At 59.9% G+C, this 26,809-nt stretch overlaps 1 protein-coding gene across 5 annotated transcripts; it reads right to left on the bottom strand.

Moving 5' to 3' along the window:
• Positions 1-2,797: 2,797 nt before the first annotated feature.
• Positions 2,798-21,718, bottom strand: RELT (RELT TNF receptor). Of its 5 annotated transcripts, none has more exons than XM_004433972.3 (11): positions 21,638-21,718; positions 9,725-9,793; positions 8,597-8,671; positions 8,299-8,465; positions 8,009-8,088; positions 7,082-7,339; positions 5,612-5,692; positions 5,204-5,285; positions 4,765-5,022; positions 4,168-4,366; positions 2,798-4,018 (listed from the first exon to the last, which is right to left on the bottom strand). In XM_004433972.3, the coding sequence occupies exons 2-11, from the start codon at positions 9,767-9,769 to the stop codon at positions 3,971-3,973; spliced, it is 1,293 nt and encodes a 430-aa protein (XP_004434029.2). In that variant the 5' UTR covers positions 9,770-9,793; positions 21,638-21,718; the 3' UTR covers positions 2,798-3,970. The 5 variants fall into 5 exon arrangements, with proteins under 5 accessions (XP_004434029.2, XP_087289553.1, XP_087289555.1 ...); XM_087433427.1 differs by lacking the exon at positions 21,638-21,718 and adding an exon at positions 12,752-16,060; XM_087433429.1 differs by having other exon boundaries at positions 2,798-4,366; positions 21,638-21,703.
• Positions 21,719-26,809: the final 5,091 nt, after the last annotated feature.

Genomic DNA, 26,809 nt, shown 5'->3' with positions numbered 1-26,809 from the left:
ACAGGTGAAGAAACTGAGGCCAGAGCCTTACCTTTCTTTTATATTCCAGCAAGCAGAAAATTGGGGGATGGCGGGGCTGCTGGTAGGGAGCAGTGTTTATTATCCCAGGGCCCGGCACTGAGATAGGGGTGTCCCTTACCCAGCCTGGGAAGCCCAGACCCAGCCTCTGTCTCCACCCTGGCTGGCATCTGTATGTTCCTCACCCAGGTGAGAGGGCATCTAGAGACCATAGTCCAGCCCTCCCCCTGGGAAAGGAGGCCAGAGAGTAGGAGGGGCTCAGCCTCCCGCCCCACCCACCCAGGGCACTGTCTCTTGCTGTCCTTTTTTTTTGTGTGTGTGAGGAGATCCTGTACTAACATCTGCCAATCCTCCTCTTCTTTTTTTTTGCTGAGGCAGACTGGCCCTGGGCTAACATCCGCGCCCATCCTCCTCCACTTTATATGGGACGCCGCCACAGCATGGCTCAACAAGCGGTGCATCGTTGTGCACCCAGGATCTGAACCAGTGAACCCGGGGCCGCCGTAGTGGTGCGCGCGCACTTAACTGCTTGCACCACTGGGCCGGCCCCTCTTGCTGTCTCTTAATCCCAGTGTGTCATCCAAGTCTTAGGTGAAGTGGGGTTGGATGGCTGAGGGGACAGCCAAGTTTGAGAAGCCAAACCCTTAGTTGCATGCAGCTGAACAGCTGGCAAATAGGGACACTAAGTGTAGCCTGGTGGCCCCAGGGAAGATTTCCTTGGGTGCACTGGTGATGCCCACTAGTAGTCCCCTACAATGGACACCCTGTTCTAGGCTTTGGCAACCTTTGGTGCTCCAGAAAACTCCTTCTAATGCCCAGCCTCTCTGTTTCCTTCCCTCCCCTCTCCTAGAGCAGGTGAAGGTTTGTCTCCTGGGTCCTCAGAGGTGCCCTCCCTTTCCTGCCCACCTGAGAGAGAAGCCTGGCTCTAGAAAGGTGAGAGGCAGGGAGAGGTTGAATCGCAGGTACGGCTGCCTGGCTTCCTCTCAGAGCAGGAGTTTTCTCTGCAGCTACTAGGCCAAGCCCCCACCATGGCTTCCGCCCAGGAGAAAGGCTCCTGCCCTCTGTGAAGCTGGGCTTCCTGCCGTCCCAGCATGACCTGCTGCCCTCTCCCAGCTGCAGCATGCCTGGGACTCCCACAGGCTGTCCCTTTCCAACACCTCCCCAGGTTCCATCAAGCGACACTTTCTGGTTCTTCAGCCTCTCCTTGGGCTTCTTTCCCATTAGTGTTTAAATGTGTCCCCTTCTTCCATCTTTAAAAAACATACCAAACACTGCAAGAACCTGGAATTAACTAAAAACTCTCTCTCTGGAGCCTAAGGCCCCACCCGCTGTTGCCTGGCAGTCAGGGTTCTGCAGGGAGCTCGATCCACTCAGACCTGGCCCCGCTCTCACTGCTCCCCTGAGATGACTCCCGCCACGTGCCTGTCCACTAACCTGGGGATGCTCCCGTCCCGACCCTGCACCAGCCCTTGGCCTTGTGACCCACCCTGCTCCCCACATGCTTCATCCTTCCCTGGCTGCCAGGACACTGCACTCTCCTGGTTTCCTTCCCACCTCCTTGGCAGTGCCTCTGGAGCAGCCCAAAGGTCTGCCCTGAGCCCTGTCCCTGGAGCACGTTCCCTCCCGGTCCAGTCCTGCAGCAAATGCCTGAGTACTTCAAGATATTCCCGCAGCCCAGGTCTGTCTCTTGAGCGCTCCAGGCCTTCACGCCTCAGGACATCCCATGGGGCTGTATCACAGGTGCCCCCAGGACTGCTCCTCCTGTCTACCCACCCAACTGGCCCAGCTGGCCCTACTCCCTTGGCCCACATCCCATTACCAACCCTAGCATTATGGCCTAGGAATCTCGTGGGTCTGTTTCTCTCCAGCACGCCCACACAGCCCAGCCTCCACCATCTCTTGCCTGGATGGCTGCACAGCTTCCTTGTGGAACCTCTGCTCCCATAGCTCCTCCACTCCCCACACGGTGGCCAAGAGCAAGCTGACCAATCACGCTTTTCCCCTTCCCAAATGCTTTAGAGGCTCCTTGGCATTCCTGGCATAAGACTGATGGGCTTCCAAGAGCTCATGTGGCTGCCTTCTGCTGCCCACCCCATTCCCCGTGTCCACACCTCAGTCACCCTCTACGTCCAGCTTCTCTAGCTCCTCATAGTTCTGTTGATGTCTGGCCTTTGCACATGCTGTCCCTCTGTGGAGCACATTTCCCCTTCCCACCTTCTCCAGCCCCCAATATGTCTTGCTTACCCCATCCATCTTCCAGACTCCACTTCCTTTAGAGCTGTGCTGTCCAATACAGGAGCCACCAGCCACATGTGGCTATGGAGCCCTTGAAATATGCTAATTCATATTAAGATGTGCTTTAAGGGTAAAATACACACCAGATTTCAAATCAAAAAAATTAATGGCTCATTCATAACTTGTATACTGATTTTATATTGAAAATATTTTAAATATACTGGGTTAAATAAAATACATTAATAATATCATTAAAATTAAGTTCACCTGTTTCTCTTTTTTAAATGTGGCTATTAGAAAATTTTAAATTACATACATCGTGTATACTATATTTCCACTGGACAGCACTGCCTCTAGGGGCTTCAGTGAGAACCAGATCAGGTGAGGGGCCTCCTCCGGCCCCATTTCACCTGCTGCCTGGTGCTCACCTGCCACAGAGCAGGCACTGCGAGGGGAGGGATGGCCCATCCCGCACATGGTGGCCAACACAGAGCTAAGAGCTATTTGGTAAATGGGAAGAGGCACAGGGAAAAGAAGCTCCTCATGACACCACTTTCCCACGTTTTATTATTCAACCAATGGATGGGGATGGAGACACAAGAATAGGACAACAGCAAAGTTTCAATAAATAAGAGAAATGGGGACAGGAGTGGGGCCCGTGCCTGCACGGCCCCACATAAATAACCAGGTTGCTGAGTGAATGGAGACGGGCTGGGCTGGGCTGGGCAGTCGCCTGCACTGCCCAGACTGGGAGACAGACGCACCAACACCACAGGGACATGAAAACTACCAAGGCCAGAGGTGCCTCTCCAGCCCCATCACACACCCCTTTCCCCCAAAGTGCCTGAGATCTTGGGGGTGGCTAGGCAGGCTGGGGCTCTGTGCCACAGCCCTGCCCACGTCAAGTCTGTTTTTTCAATTTTAATAGAAACAGCAGGGTGGGGGGCAGGCACATGCATTAAGCCCCTTCTGTAGACAGCCATGGATGGGCAGCCCTCTTGGGGCCTTGAAGGTGGAGGCCCTGGAAACAGCAAAAATGGGCCAGATAAAGCTACTAATGGGAGTGGTGGCAAGGAGTCAAGCTCTGCCTGCACACGACCCAGCCCAGAGGCTGCAAGGGGCTCGAGAAGCCCTGGCACCGAGATGTTGTTCTCTCCCCACCTCACAGTCAGAAAAATTGGGACCCAGTGATGACCAGGTACTTGCCCAGGATTAGAACCCAGGAACTCAGCCTTCCAGCTCAGGGCTTTTTGTTGCCCCTTCCCTGTACAGGACCTGCCGGAAGAGGAGGGGGAGGTACATCTGCTCTAGGGCCCTGTACAGAGGCAGGGGCTAATTACCAAGGCAAGGGGCCAGGGGGGCCAGGAAGAGGGCCCCTCCCTGCCGCCAAGGTTAGCCTTCTGGTGGTACAGAGAATCCCATGGGCTTGCAGGATCTGACCGGGCAGGGCACAGGGGCAGGGATGTTCTGCAGGGAAGGAACTGGGTGGCAGGGAAAGGGGAGGGGCTCTCAACCTGCTCCTGCACACAGCACCCGCCGGCCGGCCTGCCTTCTCACTGGGGCGGACACTCCCACCTCCAGGCCTTGGCCTTTGCTGTTTTGTCTGCTGGGCCATAGCGTCTCGATCCTAACAGGCCCAGCTGCAGCTCTACCTCCTCCAGGAAGCCTTCGGAACCTCCCAGGGCAGGGCTGCAGTGTCCTCAGATGAGACAGCCCCTCAGATGACCAGGTTGCTCTCATTTAGCCGGACCACATAGCGGCTCTCCTGGGGGACAGGAGTGAGTGGTCGGAGCTGAGTCAGGGGGCTTCTGGCCTCCAGGAAAGTGGCCCAGGGTCCCCTGAACATCCACCCCTACTCCATGTAGTCAGGGTTGGCCCAAGTACCAACAGACACCTTCCCTCTCTGGCCCTCACCTCGGCCTTGTTCTCTGCTGGGGGCTTCAGCCACTTTGTATGGCTTCCACCACTTCCCAGCAGTGCTCGCTGCTCAGTGGGGAGGCCAGGTTGTGGGGAGTCGGGGAGATCACCCCCAGAGGGCCCGGCCTCCGTGATGGTCTTCACCTCAGAGGCTGCTGCACTTGTCCGCTGCTCAGGAATTCGGGCCACGCGGAACCTGTGAGGAGAGGTCATGCCATCATCCCCCCGTTAGAGGGGAACCCTGGGTGTAGAGAGAACAGCACCTGCCAGGGTCACACAGCAAGTTCATGCATCAGAGCCCAAGTCCTCCCCACGCTCTCCCACCCACAGATGAGCCCCCAACCCTAGGCTGCAGGTGGACAGGTGTGATGGGGGACAGGACCCTGCTCTGGGGACCCAGGTCCCGTGTGAGACACAACAGAGCCAGGAAGACCTGACTTCTCCCTGGCTACTCCCACTGCCCAGAGAGGCACACTGAGGCCAGGAAAGGTGGGGCCATCACTGAGCATGGTGTTCAGGGTTCAACCTAGGGCCTTGCCTACCCCGTGGCTGTCATGTCTCTCCCTGACCCTGCTGTGTCTGTGCCCACCTCACCTGCCCACAGACAAGATGGTGATCTCGCCCTGGCGTCCTGCCTTGGCCCCGGCCTTGGGAGTCCTGGCCGGGTTGGGGAGGAGTCTGGGAGTGGGAGTGGTGGCTGCTGCGGCCTCAGGGGACAGCAGCACCTCAGGCCACTTCTTCTGGCTACAACGGGAGCAGCAGGGGCCGGAGAGTGAGGCTAGGCCCTGCACGGTGTGGAGATGGTGGCCATGCGGGCAGATGTGCGGCATGTTGGGGCGGCCCGGCGGCAGCCTGCAGAGGGGACAGGTGGGAACGGTCACTAGGGCAGGCCAGGCCCAGGGCCAGGAGACCCCAGGAGGTAGTGAAGGGGAATCGGGGTGACGGGAGAGGGAACACACCCAAGTGGTCAGTCCCCAGGAGGCAGGCTGATTATCTGTGGGTGAGGGCCCTCCTTGCCCACCTGCCCACTCACCTGGGCACAGGCCTGTGGCTGGTCTGCACCAGCTGTTTGCTGTGGTACTCCTTCAGTAGTTCCTCCAGGGCCGCTGCATTCTCTGTGGGCAGCTGCAGTCAGAACCCGGCTCTGGGCCATGAGGGGCACTACCCCGACCCCCCGCCCCAGCACAAATCCCCCTACCTGCCCGCCACCCACTCCCTAGCCTGGACCATGTGCCTTTTTCGCCACCCCTCATCAGGCAAGAACAGTGGGAAAAGGGGCAGCAGCATCAGCCACGCTGGTCAGAGAAGGCTGGGCTGGCCAGAGGTATCCTGGCGGGAGGGCAGAGCGGGGCAGGACTCTGACCCCTGCAGCTGCCTCCCAGGTTCTGGGAGGAGACCCTCCTCTCTCGGGCACAGTGATGGAGTCAGCCCTTCCCCTCACCTTTCTTCTCTGTGATCAGGCGCACCAGGACCCCAATGGTGTCCTCATTGGCGTCCTCAGCCCGGTAGGCGGGGTTGATCCCTGGGGAAAAGAAGAGAAGGACCATGATCCTGGGAAAGTGAAGGGGGGTTTGGTGGTGGTGGGGTGGGCCTCCAGGCTCTCGAGCTACACCAGGATAGGGCAGCAGGGGGCGCCCCAGGCCTTCCTAAGAGTTGGGCCACAAGCCTGGGTGTTTATGCACCTGTGACACTCCAGGCCTCAGCTCTGATTCTGAGAAGCCCATTATCACCTTCACTACTCACTTGAAAAAACCAACAGCCCTAGGTGCTTAGCGGTTTCAAGGCCATCTGAACTCCAGTCCCTGCAGAGTGAGTGTGTGGCGTGGGGCGCCAGCCTCTTCTGGGGCCTGCCTTCTCCCCTTCTCAGCCTCAAGAAGCTGTAGGCTGCCTCTCTGCCCAGAACCCCCAACAACTCTGGCAAACTTGTCACCTCCCTGCACACCACCCTGTCTATGTAACTAACTGAGGGCCCTTGGTCAGCTTAGGGCCCAGACCTCCAGGGCATGAGAATGGGCCACATGATCAGGCCCAGGGCATGATTCCTGGGCCAGCAGCAAACAGAGCTCCTAGGCCTGGCACCCAGGCAGCAGCCAGCAGTTAAAGGAAGTCCTAGGCTAGGAAAACAAGTGCAATCCAAGGCAAAATGGCCTGAGTCGCCACCTTCCTGCCTGCCTAAAGCTCCTGTCCCCTTCCTGCCCCTCCGGACTGTGGTGTCAGGAGCTGGGAGGGGCTCTGGCCAGCCCCAGGCAGCCTGGGACACTGACATGGGAGGTGCCATGTCAATCTTGACTTGGCCACAAGGCTCTGGGGGCAGGGTGTGAGCACATGGGGCCCCTGCCCTACTGGTCTTCAGGGCACAGTGCGAGGGGGAGAAGAAAGGGGCTCAGGGGCCTGGGGTAGGGGCAGGAGGAACCTCTCTCCCTCTGGTTCCAGGACTTGTAACTCAAACCACAGCCCAGAGCTGAAACCTGAGACTCTAGTGGTGCCCGCCCAGAACAGCTGCCCTGCCAGCCCTTCAGGCCAGAGGTCAGAGGTCACCTCGAGCACTGAGAAGGCAGTGCAACCCTTGAACCACACACCAACTGTAGCCCCTGAGGAGTCCAGACTCCTACAGCCGGGCAGGGCCTCACCCAGGGTGGGAATCCTGCTGAAGCCACTTGATCTCTGCTCTGCCTCTGACTGCCCCTGTTGCCACCTCGGGCCACCTCCCCCTTCCTTCCACTTTGTCAGTCTGCAGTGTCTCCTCTGCGGCCCTCGTGCAGCACCTCCAGGAAGCCCTCCTGATTAGTCCTCCGCAGGCCTTTCCCTGTCAGACCCTCCAAGCCAAGTAGGTTCCCTCCGGCGGCCCCCAAGCTGAGGTGAGCTGGGCTAGCTGTGCCCTCTGGCCTCCCCACCCAGACCCAGGCCTCACCGCTGCCTCCACCTCCAGGGCCAGGCCCGACCTCCTTGTGGGCTGTGCAGTGGTAGCCCTTCCGCTTGAGCAGGTTACACACCAGGATGCCCAGCAGCCCCATGAGGCAGAAGACAGGCACGATGGCAATAACCGCATACTGGGCAGCCGACTCCTCGGGGCCGCCCGCCCGCGTGCCATTGCCAGGCTGCCGTGTCTCCCCAGCACCGCTGGCCCCTGCTGCCACCTCCACGCCACGTCGGGCCCGTCGTCTCCGCTCTGAACACCACGGAGGATGGAGGCATGGAGGAAAAACAGAGGCAGAGAGACCCAGGGCCCGAGTCAGTGTGTGTGTGTCTGTGTGTGTGTTGTGGGCGGGGGTACTGACATGTCCAGAACCGCTCACTCCCCGCCATCTTGGGCAAGCAAAGGCCAACTCCTCCTCCTTTGGGGCCATCTGATCAGTCAGCCTGAGCAAGGCCTCCTTAGACCTCAGGACCCTCGACCCTTGTCTACCCCTCATGCTGGGTCAGAGGGGTGAACAGATGGCACCTGGGCACAGGGACACCAGATCCTGCCTCCCCAGAACCTGGTGCAGGAGTTGGTTGCCTCAGAAAGTGACTGACCCAACAGGTGAGAGGAGGAGCGTGTGTGCAAATGTATGAGCGTGTGTGCTGACACAGGACAAGAGACCCATCAGGTCTCGGGAGCCCAGCTCACGAGCTGTGGCTGCCACCTGCTGGATAGTCTCTGCCACTCAGAAATGAGGTGGGCAGACACAGCCAGTGGAGCAATTGACCACGTCCTGCTAGACACTCTCTGGCTGCATGCTGGGGGGACGAGGACCCCACTACCCCGGACAGACACTGTGGAGGCCCCTGGGCTCAAGCTTGGTGGACCCCCTCCCACACACACCCCTGCCAGTCCTAGTCCCCATTTGCCACTCACCATAACAGCCACGAGTATCCAGGGGTGTCCAGGAGCACGGCTGACAGGGACCGTGGGGTGCCTCTGAGGGGGTAAACCACCTACAGGGAGGGAAGATGTCATGAGGCCCCAAAACTATCTTTAAGGGAGGCTGGACTCCTTCCTACTAGGCACCCTCACTGGTCCTGACCCATCCCATCTCACAGATGGGAAGACTGAGGCCCGCTCAGGGGGTGGGCGAGGCTGGGACCCCAGGATCCAAAGTCCTGGTCACCCAGCCATGAGCCCCCACACCCCACCCCGTGGCTCACCCAGGCTGGCAGTCTCCACATAGTGTGTCTCGAGTCGCCGTGCCTGCCTGGGCCTCCAGCCTCCCTCGAGGGCTGCAGTGGGAGTGGGGCTGGCATGGGCTAGAGCCCCACAAGGCTGAGAAGGTGCCCGGGGGGCAGGACCTGCATAGTGTGCCCTGCTCCAGGTCCTGTGGGAGGGAAGGGGTGAGAACAAAGCCAGCAGCCAGGCCTGAGGCCCCTGGGAAGCCAGGCCTGGGGACCTCACCCCTGGCCCTCAACAGTCTTCCCAGGAAAGGGCAGACAGGCAAGGCGAGCTCACCAGGTTGGGCTCCTCCCCGGGCGGGCACTGCCAAGGGGTCACTGATGTTGGAGTGGCCAGAGGCCAGGGCAGCAGCTGGAAGAACAGCAGGCAGGACACACTGAGAGAGCAGAAAGCACTGGGACGTGGCATCTCTGGGGCCATCTATCCACCACCCACTTCGTGACGCCCCCGGGGCGGGGACTGCTGACCACACACAGCCACCCCCCAGGCTTCAGGGACACTCTCTAACCTCAATCCCTCATGCTGCAAGTAAAACCTGCCTGTCCCAGACCTGCTGCATTGCCATTGCCTAGGTAGAGAACCACATCTGCTTCTGGAAAATGCTAGAAAGCCCCAGACAGGGCCAGATCAGGATCTCAAGCCCTTGGGTCTCTGAGTCACACCTCTTCCAGCTAACCAGGATGATGAGGAGGAAATGCTTCCGAATTCCTCTCTGAAGTTCCGGCCCCCTTCCTGCTGCCTTGGTGCCCCCACCACAGCTGGGCATGTCATTAACCAGCCTCTCTGCATCCCTGGGGCCAAGTTTGCAGCTGGGGCTTCCTATTTCGGGCCCTCAGCTGAGTCTCCGGGACCACATCCTCCTCCGTGACCTCCCCATGACACAAGGCCAGCCTGCTCATACCCCTGCACCCACACAGGGCATGACACGTCCCAAGGGAAGGAACTTCTCAATTTGTGTCCCCCAGCCATTCCATTGGGAGCTCCTTCTGCTTCCCATTCCAGGTGCGAACTACCTGCCCTTAATCCCTCCTGCTGTGAGAAGACACCCCCCCACTGCCCCGGGTCCTCTGATTTGGCCCCATCTTGGGGATGGCGGGCAGAGTAGAGCCAGCTGTCCTGGAGGGCAGAGGGAATGTCACACAGGAGGCTCTGGGGACCTCTTTAGGCCCCAGACCTGGCTCCCAGCACCTGCCAAGTGCTGGGAGGCCTCCCACACCAGGAGTGGCGTAGGCCAGGAGGTGCTTCCTAGGGTCGGACTGCCTCAGTTCTTCAAAGGCATAGCTGAGCAACCAACCCCGGCACCCCACCCTGGCATGCGGTTCCTGAGCACCTCCTCAGTGGGCTGGGGTGCAGGGCTCAGGACTCGGCTCTTCTGGCTTCCCCACGATCCCATGCCTAACTCACCACCAGGAGGCAGGACAGTGGCCAGCGCACCGGGCTCAGCTTCATCCTCAGGCCCCAGTGGTCCCCAGCCTAGGGCAGATGGAGGGGAGGCTCAGCGGGCGGCAGGAACAGGCAGGCACTGCTGCCCTCCCAGTGCTGCTTCCAGGACAGGACTGGACAGGGAATTGACAGGGTGTTGCTGGACAGGCAGAGCACGGCGGCGGCCTGGCCAACACTCACTGTCCCCACCCCCCGACCAGTTTGCAAGCCTGAATAGAGGGGGGTGCCCTGTCTGGGGCCAGCCTCCCAGGGCAGCACAGGCTGGAGTAGGGCAGAGGGCCCTGCCAGGCTTGGGGCACTTCCTGGAGGATGAGGGCTTCCTTCTCCTTCCAGAAACAGCCAGGTGCCCTGGGGCGTAGGCAGGGGAGCCTGGGAGGCAGAAAGCAGGCAGCTGCAGCCCTAGGGTGAGGGGAATGAGAGGGCTGGCAATCTCCCACATCGGGCCTCTCCAGCTCTCAGGCTCCTACCACTCAGAACTCTGCGGGCCCACGAGCACGGCCGGCCTCTCCTGTTTCTCTGCCTTCACTCTTGCTACTTCTGCTCTAAGAGAAGCCCTTTCCCTCAGCCTTCAAAGCCCAGCACAAAAGCCTCTTTCCGGACGCTTCTCTAGACTACCCTTTCTCCAAAGCTGAGTCTGGCCCCCAAAGCTCCTGTGTGTTCCCCCACCCCCACCCCATTACAGTCTTGGTCCTCCCAGGTGTCCCACTGTCCACACTCGGCCAACTTCTCCACGGAGGACTGGCATGTTGCTGACTGCATCTCTTGGGCCATGGGTAGACCTGAGAGGGGGTCATGGCAGCCAGCATTCAGCCTTCTGTCCTCTCTCGGGCACATACTGTGTACCGGGCACTGTACTCAGCACAGGAAATAGTATAAACAAGACAGACACTGTCCCCGTCCTCGGGGAGCTCACATCCTGGGGGAGACCAAAGACCAACAAACAGTGAGCGTCCCCCTGCAGGTGGTGGGAAGAGCCAAGACACAAAAGAAGGCAGGGTGAGGGCACAGAGTGATGGGCACGGGCCCAAGGCTGAGCCCCCAGGCTCAGAGTGTGGCCTCCTCTGGAGAAAAGTCTCCAGCCAGTAGACAAGGTTGGAACAGCAGGAAGAAGGATTCGAATTAGACAACAAAAGGGACGGTGGCCGAACAAGGGGGTGCCATGATGTATTTCCGGGAGGCCTGGCTTCAGGCTCGGGAGGGTGAGGCAAGCCATATTTGTCGGGCCTCAGCCACAGGCCATGCTCGGCCTCTGACTCCTGAGGGGCAGCCTCAGAGAGCCAAGCCATGGCCCAGGGTCCCCAGCAAGTTGAGGGGACCCCGCCTGGAGCCCCGAGCTGTCCGATGCTAAGTCTGGTAGGAGAAGTGCTGCCCCAGTAAACCCCAGGTCACACAAGAGCCCCTCAGCCCACGGGTGGCCCAGACTTCCCTGGAAAAGAAGCCGGAGGAAACCGATCCACCTGTGCTGGTGGCCTGGCCTGGCACAGACCTTGCCGGGCCAGGGGTTTGAGTTACACCACAGGGGAGGGGAAGGAGAGCGGTCACACCATCCTCGGGACTCTCCAGGTCACTGGCAGCGGCTCACGGCCCAAGGCCAGCTCAGGGGAAAACCTGGCACAGGAGAAGTTCGGGCCACAGAGTAGAGCGAAGTCCGCACCCTCGCAGTCAGCACCCAACAGGTGGCGTCCCCTGATCCATCCCCCCATCTGTCCCTCCTCTAACTTGGTCACAAGTCTTATTTTCTAGTTTCTGCCCCAAAGCGTCCCTTCCACCTGCCCTGGCCTAGCTCGCACGCAAGCCCATCTCTCCATGGTCCCTCCCTTGTTCTTCACAGGATCTTACCCCCAGACCTGACTACGAGCCCCAAGGCCTCAGGCTGGCCGCACAGCCCTGCCCACTCCCCAGACCCCACAACCCTCCATGTCCCCGGGGTGGGCCCAGAGGGCTGGGGTGGGGCTGAACAGTAAGAGGCACAATAGTCACAGAGGGGAGGGCCCCAGGCCCACCCTGGTCCTGACTGGCACCTGCTGGGTGACCTGAGCCCACAGGGAGGGGCTGTGCAGCTGCTCACCTCCAGACAGACGGGAGCTGTGATCTTGAGACTTCCAGGAGGAAAATGGGGGTCCAAAGGCCCGACTCAAAGCCAGCGAGGGCCCACTCAGGCCCATTCACAGACACTCGCCGCCGAGCGCCCTGATGCCTTCTAATTATGTGCCTTCTAATTACCCCAAACCGGCACTTACTCCGGTCTAGCTGCCCGAGTCTGCTTACAACTGCTCCCCCAGCCCCACACTCAGCCAGACTGAGCCCCCGACGGACCTGCCCAGTCAGGCAGCTGATGGCCAGCCGCCCAGAACCCCGTGGACACGCCTGCTGCTCTGACCTTCCCCTCTGCACCCCCTTCCCCACCAGGCCTCCAGCATCTAAGCCCTGAGCCCCAGAACCTTGACCGAAAAGCAAGTTCAGATAGAAGCCCCTTGGCTGGGTGGGGATCTGTGGAGGCCCCATCCCCACCCCTCTGCCTTGTCCTGAAGGCCAGGCAGTCAGTGACCTTTCAAAGCCTGGCACCTCCCGAGGGCTTCCTGGAGAGGGCTGTCAAAGATGGGCAGACCAAGGCCCGGAAAAAGGCAGCGCCCTCAGCCCACAGCCAGGAGCCTCCTCTCCTGCCCCAGTGCTCCTGGCAGAGAACCACCCCTCAGGGCCCCAGGGGCAGAGAAGGAAGTTAGCTTAGAGGCCATGCCTCCCCAAAGGCTCCCAGCCTGGGGCCCCGCCCCCCTGACACCAACTCCCCATGGGCCCTGAGCCCCTGCTTCACCTCACTGGGTCTCAGTTTCCTCACCTGCAAGATGGGGATGTTTCTCTCCCAAGGCAGGGCTGTCAGGACGTTTAAATTAGGCAACAAGCCAAAGGTTGTGGGATTTCCTCCCCATCACCCCTTCTTTCCCTCTGCCCCTCCTGCCCAGGTTTATAATTAAGTGTGTGTTTGCTTACCTGTTTACTCCTTGCCCCCCCACCAGACAGCAGCAAGGGCAGGGACGTCTGTCTCATTCACCACAAAACCCTCCCCCGCCAGTGTCTGGAATAGGACGCTCATGGCGGGATGGGGGCGCAGCTTCCTCACAGCCCACCCCCACCCTCCAAAAAATGCCCGAACAATTATAACCAGAAATTCCCTGGAAGAAAGCCAACTAGCAAAGCCGAGACCAGGGCCCCCAGCCGGAGGCAGCCAAGCCCCAGGGAGGTGCAGCCCGGGAGGCCTCAGAGAAAGAGGAAGCTGTGCCACAGCCCAGGCTCAGCAGCTTCCCCTTTCCCAGAACTGAAGCTCGTGGGGTTCCCGGGCCCAGCCTGGGCCCTCCCCTCCCTGCACTCCCTCTCCAGCCTCACCCTGGCCTCCCTGGGGGCCACTGAAGCTCCGCTGAATCCCAAAGGTCTCCCCCAGCCTCCAGTTCAGCTCCAACTGCAGCCCAGGTGACTAGACATCGAGATCTGGCCCCTGCCACCCCCCCAACTCCAGCCACTCTGACCTTCTTTCGGTCCCCCACACTTGCCTCTCTTGCCCCCGCTCTGATATCTGCTGTTTCCTTTGCCCAGAAACCCCACCCATCACCTGCCAACACCTACTCTTCCTTCAGAGCTCAGATCAAAGTCACTTCCTCCTGGAAGCCCCTCAACCATCACCTCCCCTTCTGCATTAATCACCCTGCATGTGACCATCCTGTTTACCCAGCCCCTTCCCCACTGACTGCTGCCCTCAGTGCCCAGGACTCAGCACAGGGCCTGGCCCTGGAATGTGGGTAGGTATGTGCTTAACTGGGGGAGGGGGGCAGGGATCAAAAAAGGCGCTCTCAGGAGAGGGTCCAGCTTCTGCCAAGGTTGAGAGGGCCACAGAGCAGGCTGACGGTTAAGGAGCCTGGAGGCTGGGGTTGGGCATGGGGTTTGAACCTGGATCTGAAGCCCCAGGCTTCCTGGGGAGAACCAGCCTGCCTTGCTCTGCTCTTCACCAGCTCTGTGGCTGTGGACCCCTCTGCAGAGGGGGCTGTTGTGAGGGTAGGATGAGAATTCACATTAAATACTCACCACAGGGCCTGGCACAGAGTAAACCCTCAATAAGCATTCACCGTGCCTCAGTTTCCCCATGTGTAAGTTGTGGAGGGTGGATGGCACACACTTGACAGGCAATTGTGAGGTAAAATGCAATTCTCTTCTGTTTATGTACAATGCCTGGCACAGAGCCTGGTATGCAGGAGGTGCTCGATTAGCCATGGTGAGAATCCGGAGGTGGGAGTGTGTAGGAAGGGAGAAGGGTCTGGAAAGGTTGGTGGACACAGCCCAGGTCACACCAAGCCTCAGCTGCAAGCTGAGAAGCTGGCACTGCCCCCAGGGCCTGCAGGAGCCCTGAAGGGTTAGCAGGGGAGGGAGGGGACGGAACAGTTTGCGTCTCAGAGGGCTCACTGGGCTGCCTGCCAGGTGAGGTGGGACTGGGACAGGGTGGGAGGCAGGTCTCCCAGCAGGAGGCTCTAGGGCCTGTGGACCTCCCTGCAGCCTCCAGAGGCTGGGTTGCCTGGAAACACAGCTGGACACAGGCCTCCGTCTGCGGTGGCCGCACCTGAGGCAGGAAGACAAAGGCTGCCCATCGATAGAGAAATCCAGGTTAGCGAGGAACCCAGCGGTTCCCTGGCAACTGGGGCTGAAGTAGGGCAGTGCCCACAGTGGGCGGTGGGGAGGGCAGCTGGGCACTGCCTCCCTTCCCTCCTCCACCCTCACAGGGAAGGGAACTGACCCTCCTTCCCTCCGGCCAGGCCCTCCGCCTGGGCTGCCTCCACTCCTCACAGGAGAGGTGAGTATCCGTTTCACACCTGGGTAAACTGAGGCCGCAGGGCTCACACAGCCAGTAAGCGGTGAAGCAGGATGGAGCCCAGGTCTGTCTGACTCTGCTTCCCACCTCATTTCTGGGCCCCCTACCCTGGAGCCTAGCCCGGGGCCTGGCATAGAGCCGATGTTCTCGGAGTGTCTGCCAACCTGATGGCAGAGGCTGGGGAGCGAGTGGCACAGGGTCTGCAGAGGGGCTATCACAAAGCACACTGCCCTAGTCTCTGCCAGCTCCAGTGAGGAAAAGGCACTGGGACCTGCGAGAAGCAGGAGCCCAGGGAAGGCTGGGAATTCCCAGGGGGACGAAGAGGAGCTCCCAGGGTGAAGCCCAGCTCCCTAGGGCTGCTGATGGCTGGGGGCCTAGAGAGGTGCAGAGACTGCCTCAGGGCCACTCAGTGAGAAGGGCATGCCCATTCCCACCCCCACCCCAGCCTTGGGCAGCCACGATCTCCCAGGTCACAACCCTGGGGTGAGGACTCCATACATGCGGACCCCTAATCCTGCACCATGGCACACCAGGCAGCAGCTGCTCCTGGGCCCACCCCCCAGGGCTAGGCATGGTTCTGCCCCTCAGACCTCCCGGCTGCCACGGGGCCTGGGCTTCAGAGGCGCGGGGGGAGGGGGGCAGGTGGGGCTGAGGGGGCTAATTGGTCCTTGAGGCTAAGAAAAGGGCTGAGGCGGCCAGACGAGGCCCACCCCGCTCCTCCCCGTCTGGGTGTGGTACAACCCCTGCCCCTTCCCTGGGCTGAGTCTGGGGCTGGGGAGGGGGTGCCCAAACCAGACAATCATCTCTGGGGCAGGGCTGGGGCTCCAACACCCCCTCACTAACCACCTACTGCATGTCTCATTCCCTTTCCAGGCCTCAAAGACAGGGTTCCAGGCTTCACGAATGAGGAATCTGAGGCTCAAAGAGGCTAAGTAGCACCCTGTAACAACGTGGTCTCAAAGGAGACAAGGTTTACCCCCCAGGAGTGGGGGCAGGCAGCCCTTGCTCCTACCACCCCAGGCCTGGCCTCCCCGCTGCGCCTGCATGCCCTGCTCCGGCCCAGGACCCAACTGCTCGGCACCACAGGCTTCCTGCAGGCAGGCTGGGCCAGCCCTGGGCTGTCTCCCCTGGCCCCAAGACACGAGGGCAAGGGGCCTGGGAGGGCTGGAGGACACCCTGCTGCACACCCCACTCGTGCTACTGCTACCTCCTCCTCTGAGAAGCCACCTTGGCCTCCCGCCCCGGCTGCTCATCTGGTACCAATCACTAATGTGCCAGGGTGGCCCAGAGTCTGCTCAGCACACACCCCGCCCCATCACCCCGACCTGGCCGACTTGGGCAAAACTTCGAGAGAGACTGAGGGGAGACCACAGCCCTAGCCTGCTCTGTGCTCCAACTTCTCCAGACTCAGGGTGCTGGGGAAAGAGATCCCCAATCCCAAAAATCCCAGGTCAGGCCCTAACCAACAGAGCTTGAGGACTGGGGTCAGCCCGAGAGGGGAGGTTGGGCTCCAAAGCAGTCACACTGGGGTTCAAGCTCTGGCTCATTACTTGTGACCTTGGGCAAATTACTCCCTGAGCTTCGGGGTCCTCCTCTGCAAACAGGGTTTCTGGTCCCTGCCTCCAGGGATGCTGAGGGGATAAACGGAGCCACTGTAAGTAGTGCCGAAGGGACCTGGCCTGACCAGGCCGCTCCTGAGTACAGCTCTCACCACAGCCCACGGCCAGAGGAGGAGCCACGCTCAGAATCAAGCAGCATTCAGCCAAGGTCACCCAGTGGCTCAGTGCTTTGGGGAACCCAATGTCAGTCCCAGCAGCACGGGTGGAGGAGCCTTGGCCTCCCCGGGAAGAGCAGGGTGCCCATTTCCCAGCCCCTTACAGGCCTGTGTCCACCTGCTCCCACACCAGCTGAAGCCATAGTCAGGAGGGTGGACGGTTGCTGAGCAGTCAGGATCCAGCCCCACTTTCCTCCTCTGTAGTTTGGGATAATTGTGCCTACTCAGCTGACCTCCTGGTGTGGCTGGAGGATCCAGAGTTCATACGAGAACAGTGGCTCTTCTTCTTACAGTCAGGCCTCAGCCCAGGCGCTGCCTCCTACAGGAAGCCTTCCCAGCTGCCCCGTCAGGGTGGACCCTCCCCTCTCCTGGCCCTTTCAGCCATCGTTTGTGGTCTCCCTCGAGGGAGGGAGGCAGGCAAGTACACGTAGGAGGCTGGGCACAGAGCAGGGCCAGGCACTGTGAATGACCACGGTCCCTCCCTGTGCTCACTGCTCCTTCTCACCGTGAGGGTGTGCAGGTCCAAGCTTGGGTCCCTCCTCTGGAAGCGCTCCTTCCTTCTCTCTCTACTCACACACTCAGACCCTCCCTTTAAATGGCTGCAGAGGCCCCTCATCTCTCTCCATCTGTGCCAAGTGGCCAGGGCACACGCTCACAGCCACATTTATTTATAGAGCTCTCATCTTTCCCAGGGTGGCCCAGGAAGGAGCTCTGGCCTTCCAGACTGACAGACCTGGGTTAGGATCCCAGTGACCCTAGTCTTGCAAGTCCCTTTCTCTCTCTGGGCCCTCTTTTCCCTGCCTGTACCTGGAGGGGGCTGCTGACCCTCTGGGCATGAGGCTGAGGATGTGAGAGCCTCGGGGTCCTAATCCCAGGGCTGGGCACACAGTAGGGATGCACCATTGGCTCCCTCCTGTCTTCCCTACCACCATGGACCCAGCTAGGCCCAGGCACCCAGGGGCTCAGCACAGAGCGGGTGCTAAGCTCTGCCAGAGACCACATCCCAGCCCCCAATCCTGAGTGGGGGTAGGACCGGATGGGCCCTGCTGGCTGCTCTCAGGCAAAACCCCTACCCCTCTGGTCCACCCCTCCTGCCCACCTGGCAGAAGGGCTGGCCCCATAACGGAGGGAGTCTGGCCTCGCCCAGCCAGGCAAGGTGCTAAACAGCCGCACCAACATGTCCTCCTCCCCCTGCAGGTAGCCAGCCTGGTCCTTCTTTGCAAACTGATGCCAGAATTGTGAGACAACCCTCACCTCCACCTGGGGACAGGGCTGGGGGCTGGGCGAGAGCTAGAGTGCCAGACTCCAGCACGGGTGGCTGTGTGACTCAAACTAGGACTGGCCCCTCTGCCCTCTGAGTCTTGGCTCCCCATCGAGCAGCTCGGGAAGGAAGGGGATTCCCTGTCAGTGCTGCTGCGAGGAGACCTGAGCCCAGCACACAGGCGAGCCTCAGCAGTTTCCCCTGCTGGCCCAGAAGGAGGGCCTTGCCTGAGAAGGGCCCACGGCAAGCACCAAACTTGCCCCTACCCACAGGGGTGGCTTGAGTCTTCACCCCTAACCCCCAGCACACATTCGGGAGCATCAGAGACCCTGGGAGTAAACCTCCCTATGCATCCCAGCACACAGTAAGCCCTCAGCCTACAGTGGCTGCCCTTCCTCAGGAAGAAGCCCGGCCAGCACAGACGGCAGGGGGAGAGGGCAGGCAGCTGGGCCTGCAGTGCCCACGAGTGCCCCATACCTCTGCCTGTTCCCAGAGGTGAGGGGGGACACCTAGAAGGTGGACCACAACAACGAGGAGGGACTCCCATTGGGCTGGGAGGGCTTCCTGGGTGAGGGGGAACTGGGACTGTACCTTGAATGACCAGGAAGTTTCTAGAAAGAGGGGACAGCAAAAGCAAAGGCCGAGTAGAACCAGGCATCTGGCAGGGAGAGATGAGGCTGAAGATGTAAAGTTCAAAGGGGCCTCAGTGCTAGGATGAGGAGTCTGGACTATATATTGTGGGCAAACATGAGAGTTAGCTCAGAGAGGTCACTCTGGCAGTGTGTGGAGGAACTGCAAACGGAGGCAGAAGGCCAGTACAGGAGTTGGGCAAGGACGGCAAGGCCAGGGCTGGAACATAAGAGGCGGCCCTGATTTTGTGAAGGTGTGTCTCAGGCCGGCTTCCAGTCCTGGGCCACGGCCAGTCCTCCGGGGAACATGTGGCAGGACACAAGTGCCAGCCTGTCTGGAGGGTGAGAGCCAGAATATCAGAGTTCTGGTGGCCTTGGGTAAGTCCCTGCACTTCTCAGAACCTCAGTCTCTCCTTCTGTAAAATGGGCTGACTCTATGAGCAGGGGCGGGTGCTAACTGCCGCTCAAAGTTTCCCCTCCTTGGCCAGACACAAGCACCGCCCTCCAGCAACTATCACACGGGGTCACACGTGGGAACCCTGCCTGGCCCCACAGTCATCCCTGTCATCCCAGGAGGCCTAAGTTCCCAGAAAGGTCTGGCTTGGGCAGGGCACAGGGTGGGGCTGGGGGCCTCCACTGGGGCTGGGACCAGAAGAGGAGGTTAACCCTTGGTTAACTCTTCTCCTCTCCCCCGACTCCCGGGCCTTGAGCTATTTCCCCCTCTTAGCTGGGGATGGAAATAACTCAGGCTCAGTCCCAGGAGACCAAGACAGCTATTCTGACCAGCCCCAAAAAGCATGGCTCCAGTCACTCCAGAGAGGACCGAGGGTACCCTGGTCCCTAGCTCCAGCTCTCGGCCAAACAGCGACAGTTGTCAGAGCTAGCAGGGGCTTCTGGGAAGAATGGGGAGACTGAGGCCCACAAGAGGACAGGGCATAAGCTCAAGGTCACTCCCAGCCTGCTCCCCACCACAGCATGTGGATTTGGGAAAGTGCCCCTAAAGCAACTCGAAGAGGGGGACAGGGAGTCTCATGTAGGGTGAAGGTCAGCTGGGACTCAATTATCCTCGCCACCCTCGGAGCCTGGGCTGTGCCGCTGACTCCCCACACTCTTCAGGGCTATGTGGACGCTCCCAAAGCCAGCTGCAGGCTCTAGAAGGCACGAGACAGACCTTTCTGGTGACCTCCGGCTAGGGGTGTGAACTGAGGGGAGTGAGGGGGGAGGAGGAGGTGAAACAGGAAGACCACACAACCCGCCTGCCCCAATGTTTCAGACATATGTGCACACACAACACCACACTCAGAACTCGCAATGGCACACTCTGGCCAGGCCATGCTCGGCAGCCCGGGTTTGAGAGAAGGAAGCTCAGATAAGCCGTGAGCAGATATGAGGAAGGTGGGTGGCCCTCTCCAAGCACCTCACAGCGCTTCAGGGGCAGAAGACCTGAATTCCAGTCCTGGCACCATCGTGACTCAGTGTGACCTTGAGCAAGTCACTCTGCTTCACTGAGCCTCAGTTTCCTTCTCTGAAAAATAGTCACCGCATCTTAGAACCACTGTGAGGATTCAACAAGAGCACGCCATAAAGCATTCAGCACAGTGCCTGGCACTGTCCCCCGACCCTCGCCCCCACCAGAATGCACTCAACATTTTCAGAGGATGACAGCAGAGGACAGAACTTCCAATCCTTCAGCAGGTGCCCCCTCCTCACCCCTCCTGGTCTAGGCAGCCCGATTTCCATTTCACCCTGCATGAATCCGACAGACCCTCTTGTAGGGGTGGGGGCCTCAGAGGGGTCTAGCCCAGAGAAGGGGCCCTGCTCCAGCTCTCCATCAGCAAGAACTTAGCCTCCCAGATCAGACACCACTCATAGGGAATAGTCCATGCCCCCTCCCCACTATGCAGGGAACTAAAGAAAGGAGACCTGGGCCGGAGAAGTCAATGTCTATGGATCAGAATTTTGGGCATGGTCCGAGGAGCTGTGCTTCCAACCCTGAAACCAGCACCTGGGTGCAGCCCCTGGGCCACTGTGTCCCCAGCAGACAGCCTGCCCGCACCCCCCACTGCAGTCTTTCTGCCCGAAGGGAGGGAGGGGAGAACAGAAGCGGTTGACCCAAAAACAACAGAGGATCCCAAAGTGATGATTCACAGTCCATTCACAGCCCAACACCTCAGTGTGCAGATGGGGAGACTGAGGCCCAGTGGGGGCAGGGTCTGAGGGCAAGATGGGCCCAGTGAGAATACAGGTTACCATGGGGCAGAAATCTGCCAAGCATCCGGGACCTCACTGTGCGTGTGTGTGTGTGTGTGTGTGTCTGTGGGAGGTGGAGACTGAGGCTACCTCAGGGCCCCTGAGCTGCTGCCAGAGGTGTCACCCAGCCTTGGCCCTCATCCCCCTCTGTCAGGGCAAGTCACTCAAGGTCCACCCCCTCATTAAACTGAGCTCCTATGGGGCGCCCTCTTGGGGACAGTCCTGGAGAGACCCTTATCCCACGGCACCCCTCCTTCCTTGCCCCCCACCTCATCTGCTGGCAGATGTTTGAGGTCCCTCCTCTTTCCATCTCTTACTCATTGCCTTGAGGTGCAGACACACACACACACGGCACTTGACCCCACAAGCACACTATGGCCCCAGTGATTCAGGGGCTGGTTCTCACAGAGGAACTTGGGGTTCCTCTCCTTCTATTTCATCACTCACTCACATTGAGTGGCCCCAGCCCTGCCCTGGTCAGACACACATTCAATGACCCCAGTGACCCGGGGTCTCACAGCGGGCTGGGGTCACCGTCACCCGCAGTGACGCGGGGTCTCTCTCTCACACACAATCACACGCACACACTCTGCCTGTCACGAACACACAGAGCCTGTCTGTGTCTCCCGGTCGGCCCGGCGTCACCGCCCAGTGTCCCGGCCACACGTTCGCCCAGGCTGGGCCGCCTCACGCGCCGTGTCACCCACAGTCACGGGCTGTCACCGTTCAGGACCCCATTCCCGGCCGGTCCCGCACCCCGTCACGGTCTCGGTCCAAGTTTCTCTGGCCGGGGGCGTATCTTGGGCCGCCGGCTCCTCAAACGGCAAGTCCCGCCGCTGCTTCCCCGCCGCGCACGGCCCGGCCTGGAGTCGCGGCGGAGGACGCGCAGGTCCGGGCCAGGGGGCTCCGAGACGGGCGGGGGCCGCGGCGCGGAAGGCGCCGGGACAGGACGCGGCGGCGGGGGGGCGCGAGGCCGAGGCTGCGGCATCCGCCGCGCAGGCGAACTTCCTCAGAGACGCGGGGAGGCAGGGGGCGCCACTCGTCCGCATCGCTCTGGCCCAGACGCGGGTAGCGGATCCCGGGCTGGGGCTCCGCGCGCCCTCCTTACCTGGCCGCCCCGCGGCAGCTCCAGCAGCCCGGCTCCCGATGGAAGCGGCGCCCCAGCCCGGCTCGCGAGCCCACGGGCAGCCGCGCAGGCTGCGCGCCTTTTGAATGAATCGCCGGCCGGGCCGGGAAAACGCACCGCCCCGCCCCGCCCCCGCGCGTCACGGCCGCCGGCCCCGCCCCCGACGTCAGAGTCCAGGCTCGCGCCCCCGCCCTCCACCTGTGAGGCCGCCGAGGGGTTCGCGCTCTCCCGCCGGGCAGCGCTGCTCCGCGTCGCCATCTCTCGCGCCCCCCGGGAACTGCAGGGGGCTGCGCGGGACACGGCGGCCGAGCTCAGGAGACCTCTTGGATCAGCCCCTTCCGGGCTCCAAACCAAGAAAGAAGGGGTTGCGCGATGCAAGATAGACCGGAGACGTGGATGCTACTCCGGGTCCTGTCACCATTGCCAGTGCAAACGGGGCCACCGCTGCCCCTGCCTGGGTCTCGTTTTCCTCCTGGAAATTGGCAGCCAGGGAGAAGGAGCTCACTTTTCCTTGCCGATGAGGCCCAGGCCCTCCCCTAGAAACCCCCACCTAGTGCGTGAGAAAAGGCCTGGTGGAAGCGAATCTGCCAAGGAGGCTCACTTGGTTCCTCGGGTCCCAGCCCAAATCTTCCTCCGGGAGGCCTTTCCTATCTCCACTCCCCACCCAGCCCGTCTGCCTGGATGGTTTGTCCCTCCTTCCAGCAGGACAGGAGACACACTGCTCTCCCTTCCCTACCCTGCCAGTACCCAATGCCAGCCCTCAGGGTGCCCAGCAGGGCAGTGACCAGGGACTCCGGGACACTATTCGCATTGTATTCCCAGCTCTGTGAATTGTGCCCCCTGGAGTTGTGCGCTATGGTGGGCCAGGGCTGGAGACAGCAGCCCAGCAGCCTGAGTTTCTGCTCAGTACCATTCAGGGGACCCCAGGTGGGGTCCTGGAAAGTGCACAGCCCCAGGACAGCAGGGCTGGGAGATTCAGACAGCAGGGAGGGCCTTGTGCTGGCATAGAGGCCTGGCTGGGATCAGGATAATCACAGCCCATGACAGAGGTGGAGGAAGGTAAATAAGTCTGTTGGGGATAGATTGTGGGGGGAAGTGGAGAATTCTAAACAAACTGAGTCATAGAATCTGAGCCGTGGGGTGAAGAGGTGGGGAAGGTCAGGTCCCCAGGGTCCAAGAGATTCCAGGAGAACTGGACACCTGCAGAGGGAGGGGCCAGGGGAAGAGTTTCCATTTCCCTGGGCCATGCCCGGGTTATGGGGGAAGGGCAGAAAGAACTCAAGGTCAGTGATGTCGGGATCATGGCCCCAGCCCCCTCGTATGTCAATGGAGCCCCCCAGGGCTAGGGCAGGTGTGATCCCAGGGTCGCATATCCCACATTCGAGCCCACAGAGAGAGAGCCGAGAGGATCCATGCTGGAGACCTGGTGAGGGGGCCAGAACAGCCCAGGGTGCCCTCCATTCCTGCAACTATTTTCTTTGTAAGGGGACCTTCTACACCCCAGTTCCAAGTTCTGGAATTCAAATGGTGGCATTTCATGTGCCACTCAGTAGACTAAATGGGGATCTGCTTTTTGGTCAAGGGACACTGGCTATTAATCAGACATCCTACAGAGGGTTCAGGCCTATCTCTCCTACCAGCTCTCTGTGAGGCTTTGATCAGATCCCTCCCCCGACTCAGTTTCCCCATCTGATAATTAGGGTGTCCCTCCTGTGGTTCTGGGGACTCTGGTTGGCAATTTTGGGTTCTCATGCTGCAGCTCCGTAGCCTCAGGTCTCCTGGAGCCACAGTCTGCACACATCCCACCCCCGCACCCTCAGGTTAAGAGGGAGCCTAATTGTTATTTACTGCTGGCTCTGACTCCTGAACCACAGCGAGCTGCAGATGGGACCCTGCCCAAGAGTCTCGGAGCATCTAGTGCTACAGTGAGGAGACAAGGAAGGAGTTGTAGAGGCCACAGGAGAGATTTAGATCAGCTTTTTATGGAGCTTGGAGAACCACAGGCTCAAGAACAAAGGACTCTCAGAATCACAGGCTTTTAAAACTCCTGGCATCTCAGAGGGCCCTACGGAATCTTAGCATTACAATCTCCGAGCTCAGGGACCTCAGAAACTATTGCACTGAACCTCTCATAGTGCAGCCAGGGAAGTGAGCCCAGAGAAGGCTCACACTTCATCCTAGCTGGCACAGCATAAGGCCCCAGTAAGCTGGGATGAGCTGTGATGGTGATCTGAAGGCAGAGACATGGGCTCCATGTCCACCTGAGGCCCTGCGTGGTGTGGGGATCTCGGGCCACAGGATCAGAGGCATGGAGTGTGGTTGTTTGCAGGGAATCTGAGCAGATGTGTCTCTGGGGTTGTGGACCAGAAATGGTGGCGCCCTCTGCTGGCTGCACTGGAATTCCAACATGGAAGTCTAAAGCAGGAGGCTTATCTGGAGCTCAGATTTAAATGCCAATGCTCTGTGCTTGGCTAACCCCCAGCTGGCCGAGTCCTACCCCTTGGAAGGTGGCCTGTCCTCCTGTGTTTGTGCCTTAGCTCCAGGGGGAGGGTCGGCTTGGTCTGAGGAACTGGGGTGAGGAGGCCAGGGTGGGGCTCACCCATGTGGGACAGGGCAGGAGCTGAGCTGGGGCTGACTGGGCCTGAGGGCTAGGTTCAGCCCACATTTAGATCCAGACCCTGGCCTGAGTCTGGAATCCCACTGGGGTTGGGCTTTGGTGTCACGCAGATAGGGGTCAAGTCCCAGTACTGCCATTGCCAGGCTGTGTGGCCTTAAGCAAATGACATCACCTCTCTGAATGCAAGCTCACCCATGCAGGATGTTGTCAGACTCTGCTGAGACCCCATGTTGGGGGCACCAGCTTCTTCCAGGCCTCTGGGCTCAGGAACCCAGTTCTGCTCTCTCCACTGCTCCCCTCAGTGTTTGCCCCGGGTCCTCCCCACAGCCGGCAAGCGTGCTGCCCCATTTATCTCTGAAGCCTGCTTGCTGTCCCCCTCCCCAGTTCAGCCCTGCAGTCTACTCCTGACCCAGCTGGGGATGCCCATTCCCATGCCTTTGCCAGGCAGGGCTCCTCATAGGCCATAATGGGCCCAAAATAACACTTCCCCTTGCCATTTCCTGCAACCTGGCCTGTGGCTTAAGGTCTGTGAGGACAGGAGAGACACTTGGTGTTTGGCAGGCATGCAGAAGATGTGGAGGGCTCTCGGAGGTCACCTGTGTCTAGAGAGGGCAGACACTTGCCTAGGGTCACACAGTGAGGGGAGGCCAGGGCTGAGGCTTGAGTTCAGACCCCTGGGTCCCCCATCCCCTCCCCAGGCCCTGCCCAGAAAGTCTAAGCCAGGGCCTTAGCCATACTTGCTGTTCCCTTCGCCAAGCCCTCTGGATCTACAGACTAGTGCTGACTCCGATTCCAGGTGTGTGACGGGGCCCCTGGAGGTCAGCTAATCTAGCCCTGTGCTTCCTGGGCTCTAAGGGTCATTCTCTGACTTTTCTGACCACAGGAAACCTTCTGGCCTGGGCTCTCCTCTACACTCACCCCTGCCCTTAATGCTGCCTCCTTGCTGCGTGACTTTAGGTAAGTCCCTATCCCTCTCTGTGCTTCATCTTCCCCATGAGGTAGATGTCTAGCTAAACCCTGCCCTCTGTCCCTAGCCCAAGGGACCACTAGAGAACCTCTTTGGAGAAGAGAGAGCTTTTGGCCCTGGCTCTCTCCCATCCTCAGAGGTCAGGACACCCTGCCCAGGGCCGGTCTGAGGAACATGAGCCAGATACCTCATGAGTGACTGATGTGGCTCTGGCTGCTCAGGCTCTGTCTCTCCTGTCCTCCAGCCACCCCATGTGGCTGCCCTTCCTCTCCTCCAGGAGGCACAGAGACCTGCACAGACAGATGTGAATCCAGGCTCTATGGTTTAGTAGGCAAGTGACCTTGAGGAAGGCATTTCACCTATCTGAACCTCGGTTTCCTCAACTGAAAAAGAGGCTGATAATGGTACCAACCTCCCAGGACCATTGTGAGGATGCAACGAGATAACCCAGGCAGCAAACCTTCAATAAATGGGAACTGAGGTTATTGTTCTTTGACATTCGAGACCTAGAGGTGGATCCCAACTGAATTCTCCAGTTAATTCAACAAATGTTAATTGAGCACCTACTGTGTGTCAGGCACTGCAGGCGGGCTGGGGATGGAGGGAAGGACAAAACAAAGTGCCTCTCACAGAGCTCAAGTTGTGGCTTCCCCTGCCTTCTCCTCTTTCCTCTCTGCTCCAGCTGGGCCTACACCACAGACCCTCGCTCCGGGCTCCCCTTCCCCTCCTGCCTTGGCTCAAATGGTTTCTTCTTCACACCAAACCCAAGCCCCACTTCCTCTCACCCCAGTGGCCAGCCACGGCCACATCCTTTAAAGCCTTGGTTCTCCCCCTTGGCCGGGAAGTCTAAATCATGGTGTCAGAAGCCAGGGTGGTGGTTACCCTCAAAGGGTAGTCTGGGAGGGTGCACACGGGGACCTGCTTTTGGGGTGATAAAATGTTTCTTGATATGGGTGTGTTCACTTTATGAAAATTCATCAAGCTGCACACTAATGATGTGTACTTTTCTGTGCAAATGTTATACCTTAATTAAGTTTCCTAAAAACTGGTCTGGGATGTGGCCTGGGCTCCTCAGGGGATTATAAAGTGCGGCCGAGGTTGAGAACCACTGCTTTAGAGGAGCTGATCCTTCCAGGAGTCTCCCCTGGGCCTGGGGCCTGACAACCGTTCATTCCAGGACTTCCCTGCACACAGCTGACTGGCCCTGGCTGCGCACCTGTCCACAGGCGGCCAATGCCTTGTGACGTGGCCTCCTAACAGTGGGCTGGGCCAGGCCCATGCCTACTGAGGCACATGATCTGGGAAAATGCTGAGGATCCGCCTTGGGTATCTGGTGCTGAAACTGCAGTCTGTCCAGGGCCCCTAGACAAAGGGGAAGAGACCCTGAGGGAGCAGGAGCTGTGAGGCCGTGAGAACAGCAGCTGTCTGGCGGGGAGGGAGGAACCAGAGACTCAACGTAGAGAGGCCACAGGTCCTGAGATGGAGCTCCAAGATCTGGGCCACGGTGCTGACAGTTACTTGCTGCCAGTTCCTGTCTCCACTAATGAGCCCCCCTTTTATTTCAGGGCAG

Source organism: Ceratotherium simum, chromosome 7, assembly GCF_057802395.1.
Source record: "Ceratotherium simum simum isolate JZ-2026a chromosome 7, ASM5780239v1, whole genome shotgun sequence".
Taxonomy (NCBI): domain Eukaryota; kingdom Metazoa; phylum Chordata; class Mammalia; order Perissodactyla; family Rhinocerotidae; genus Ceratotherium; species Ceratotherium simum.
This window is presented reverse-complemented; position numbering and strand designations above follow the sequence as displayed.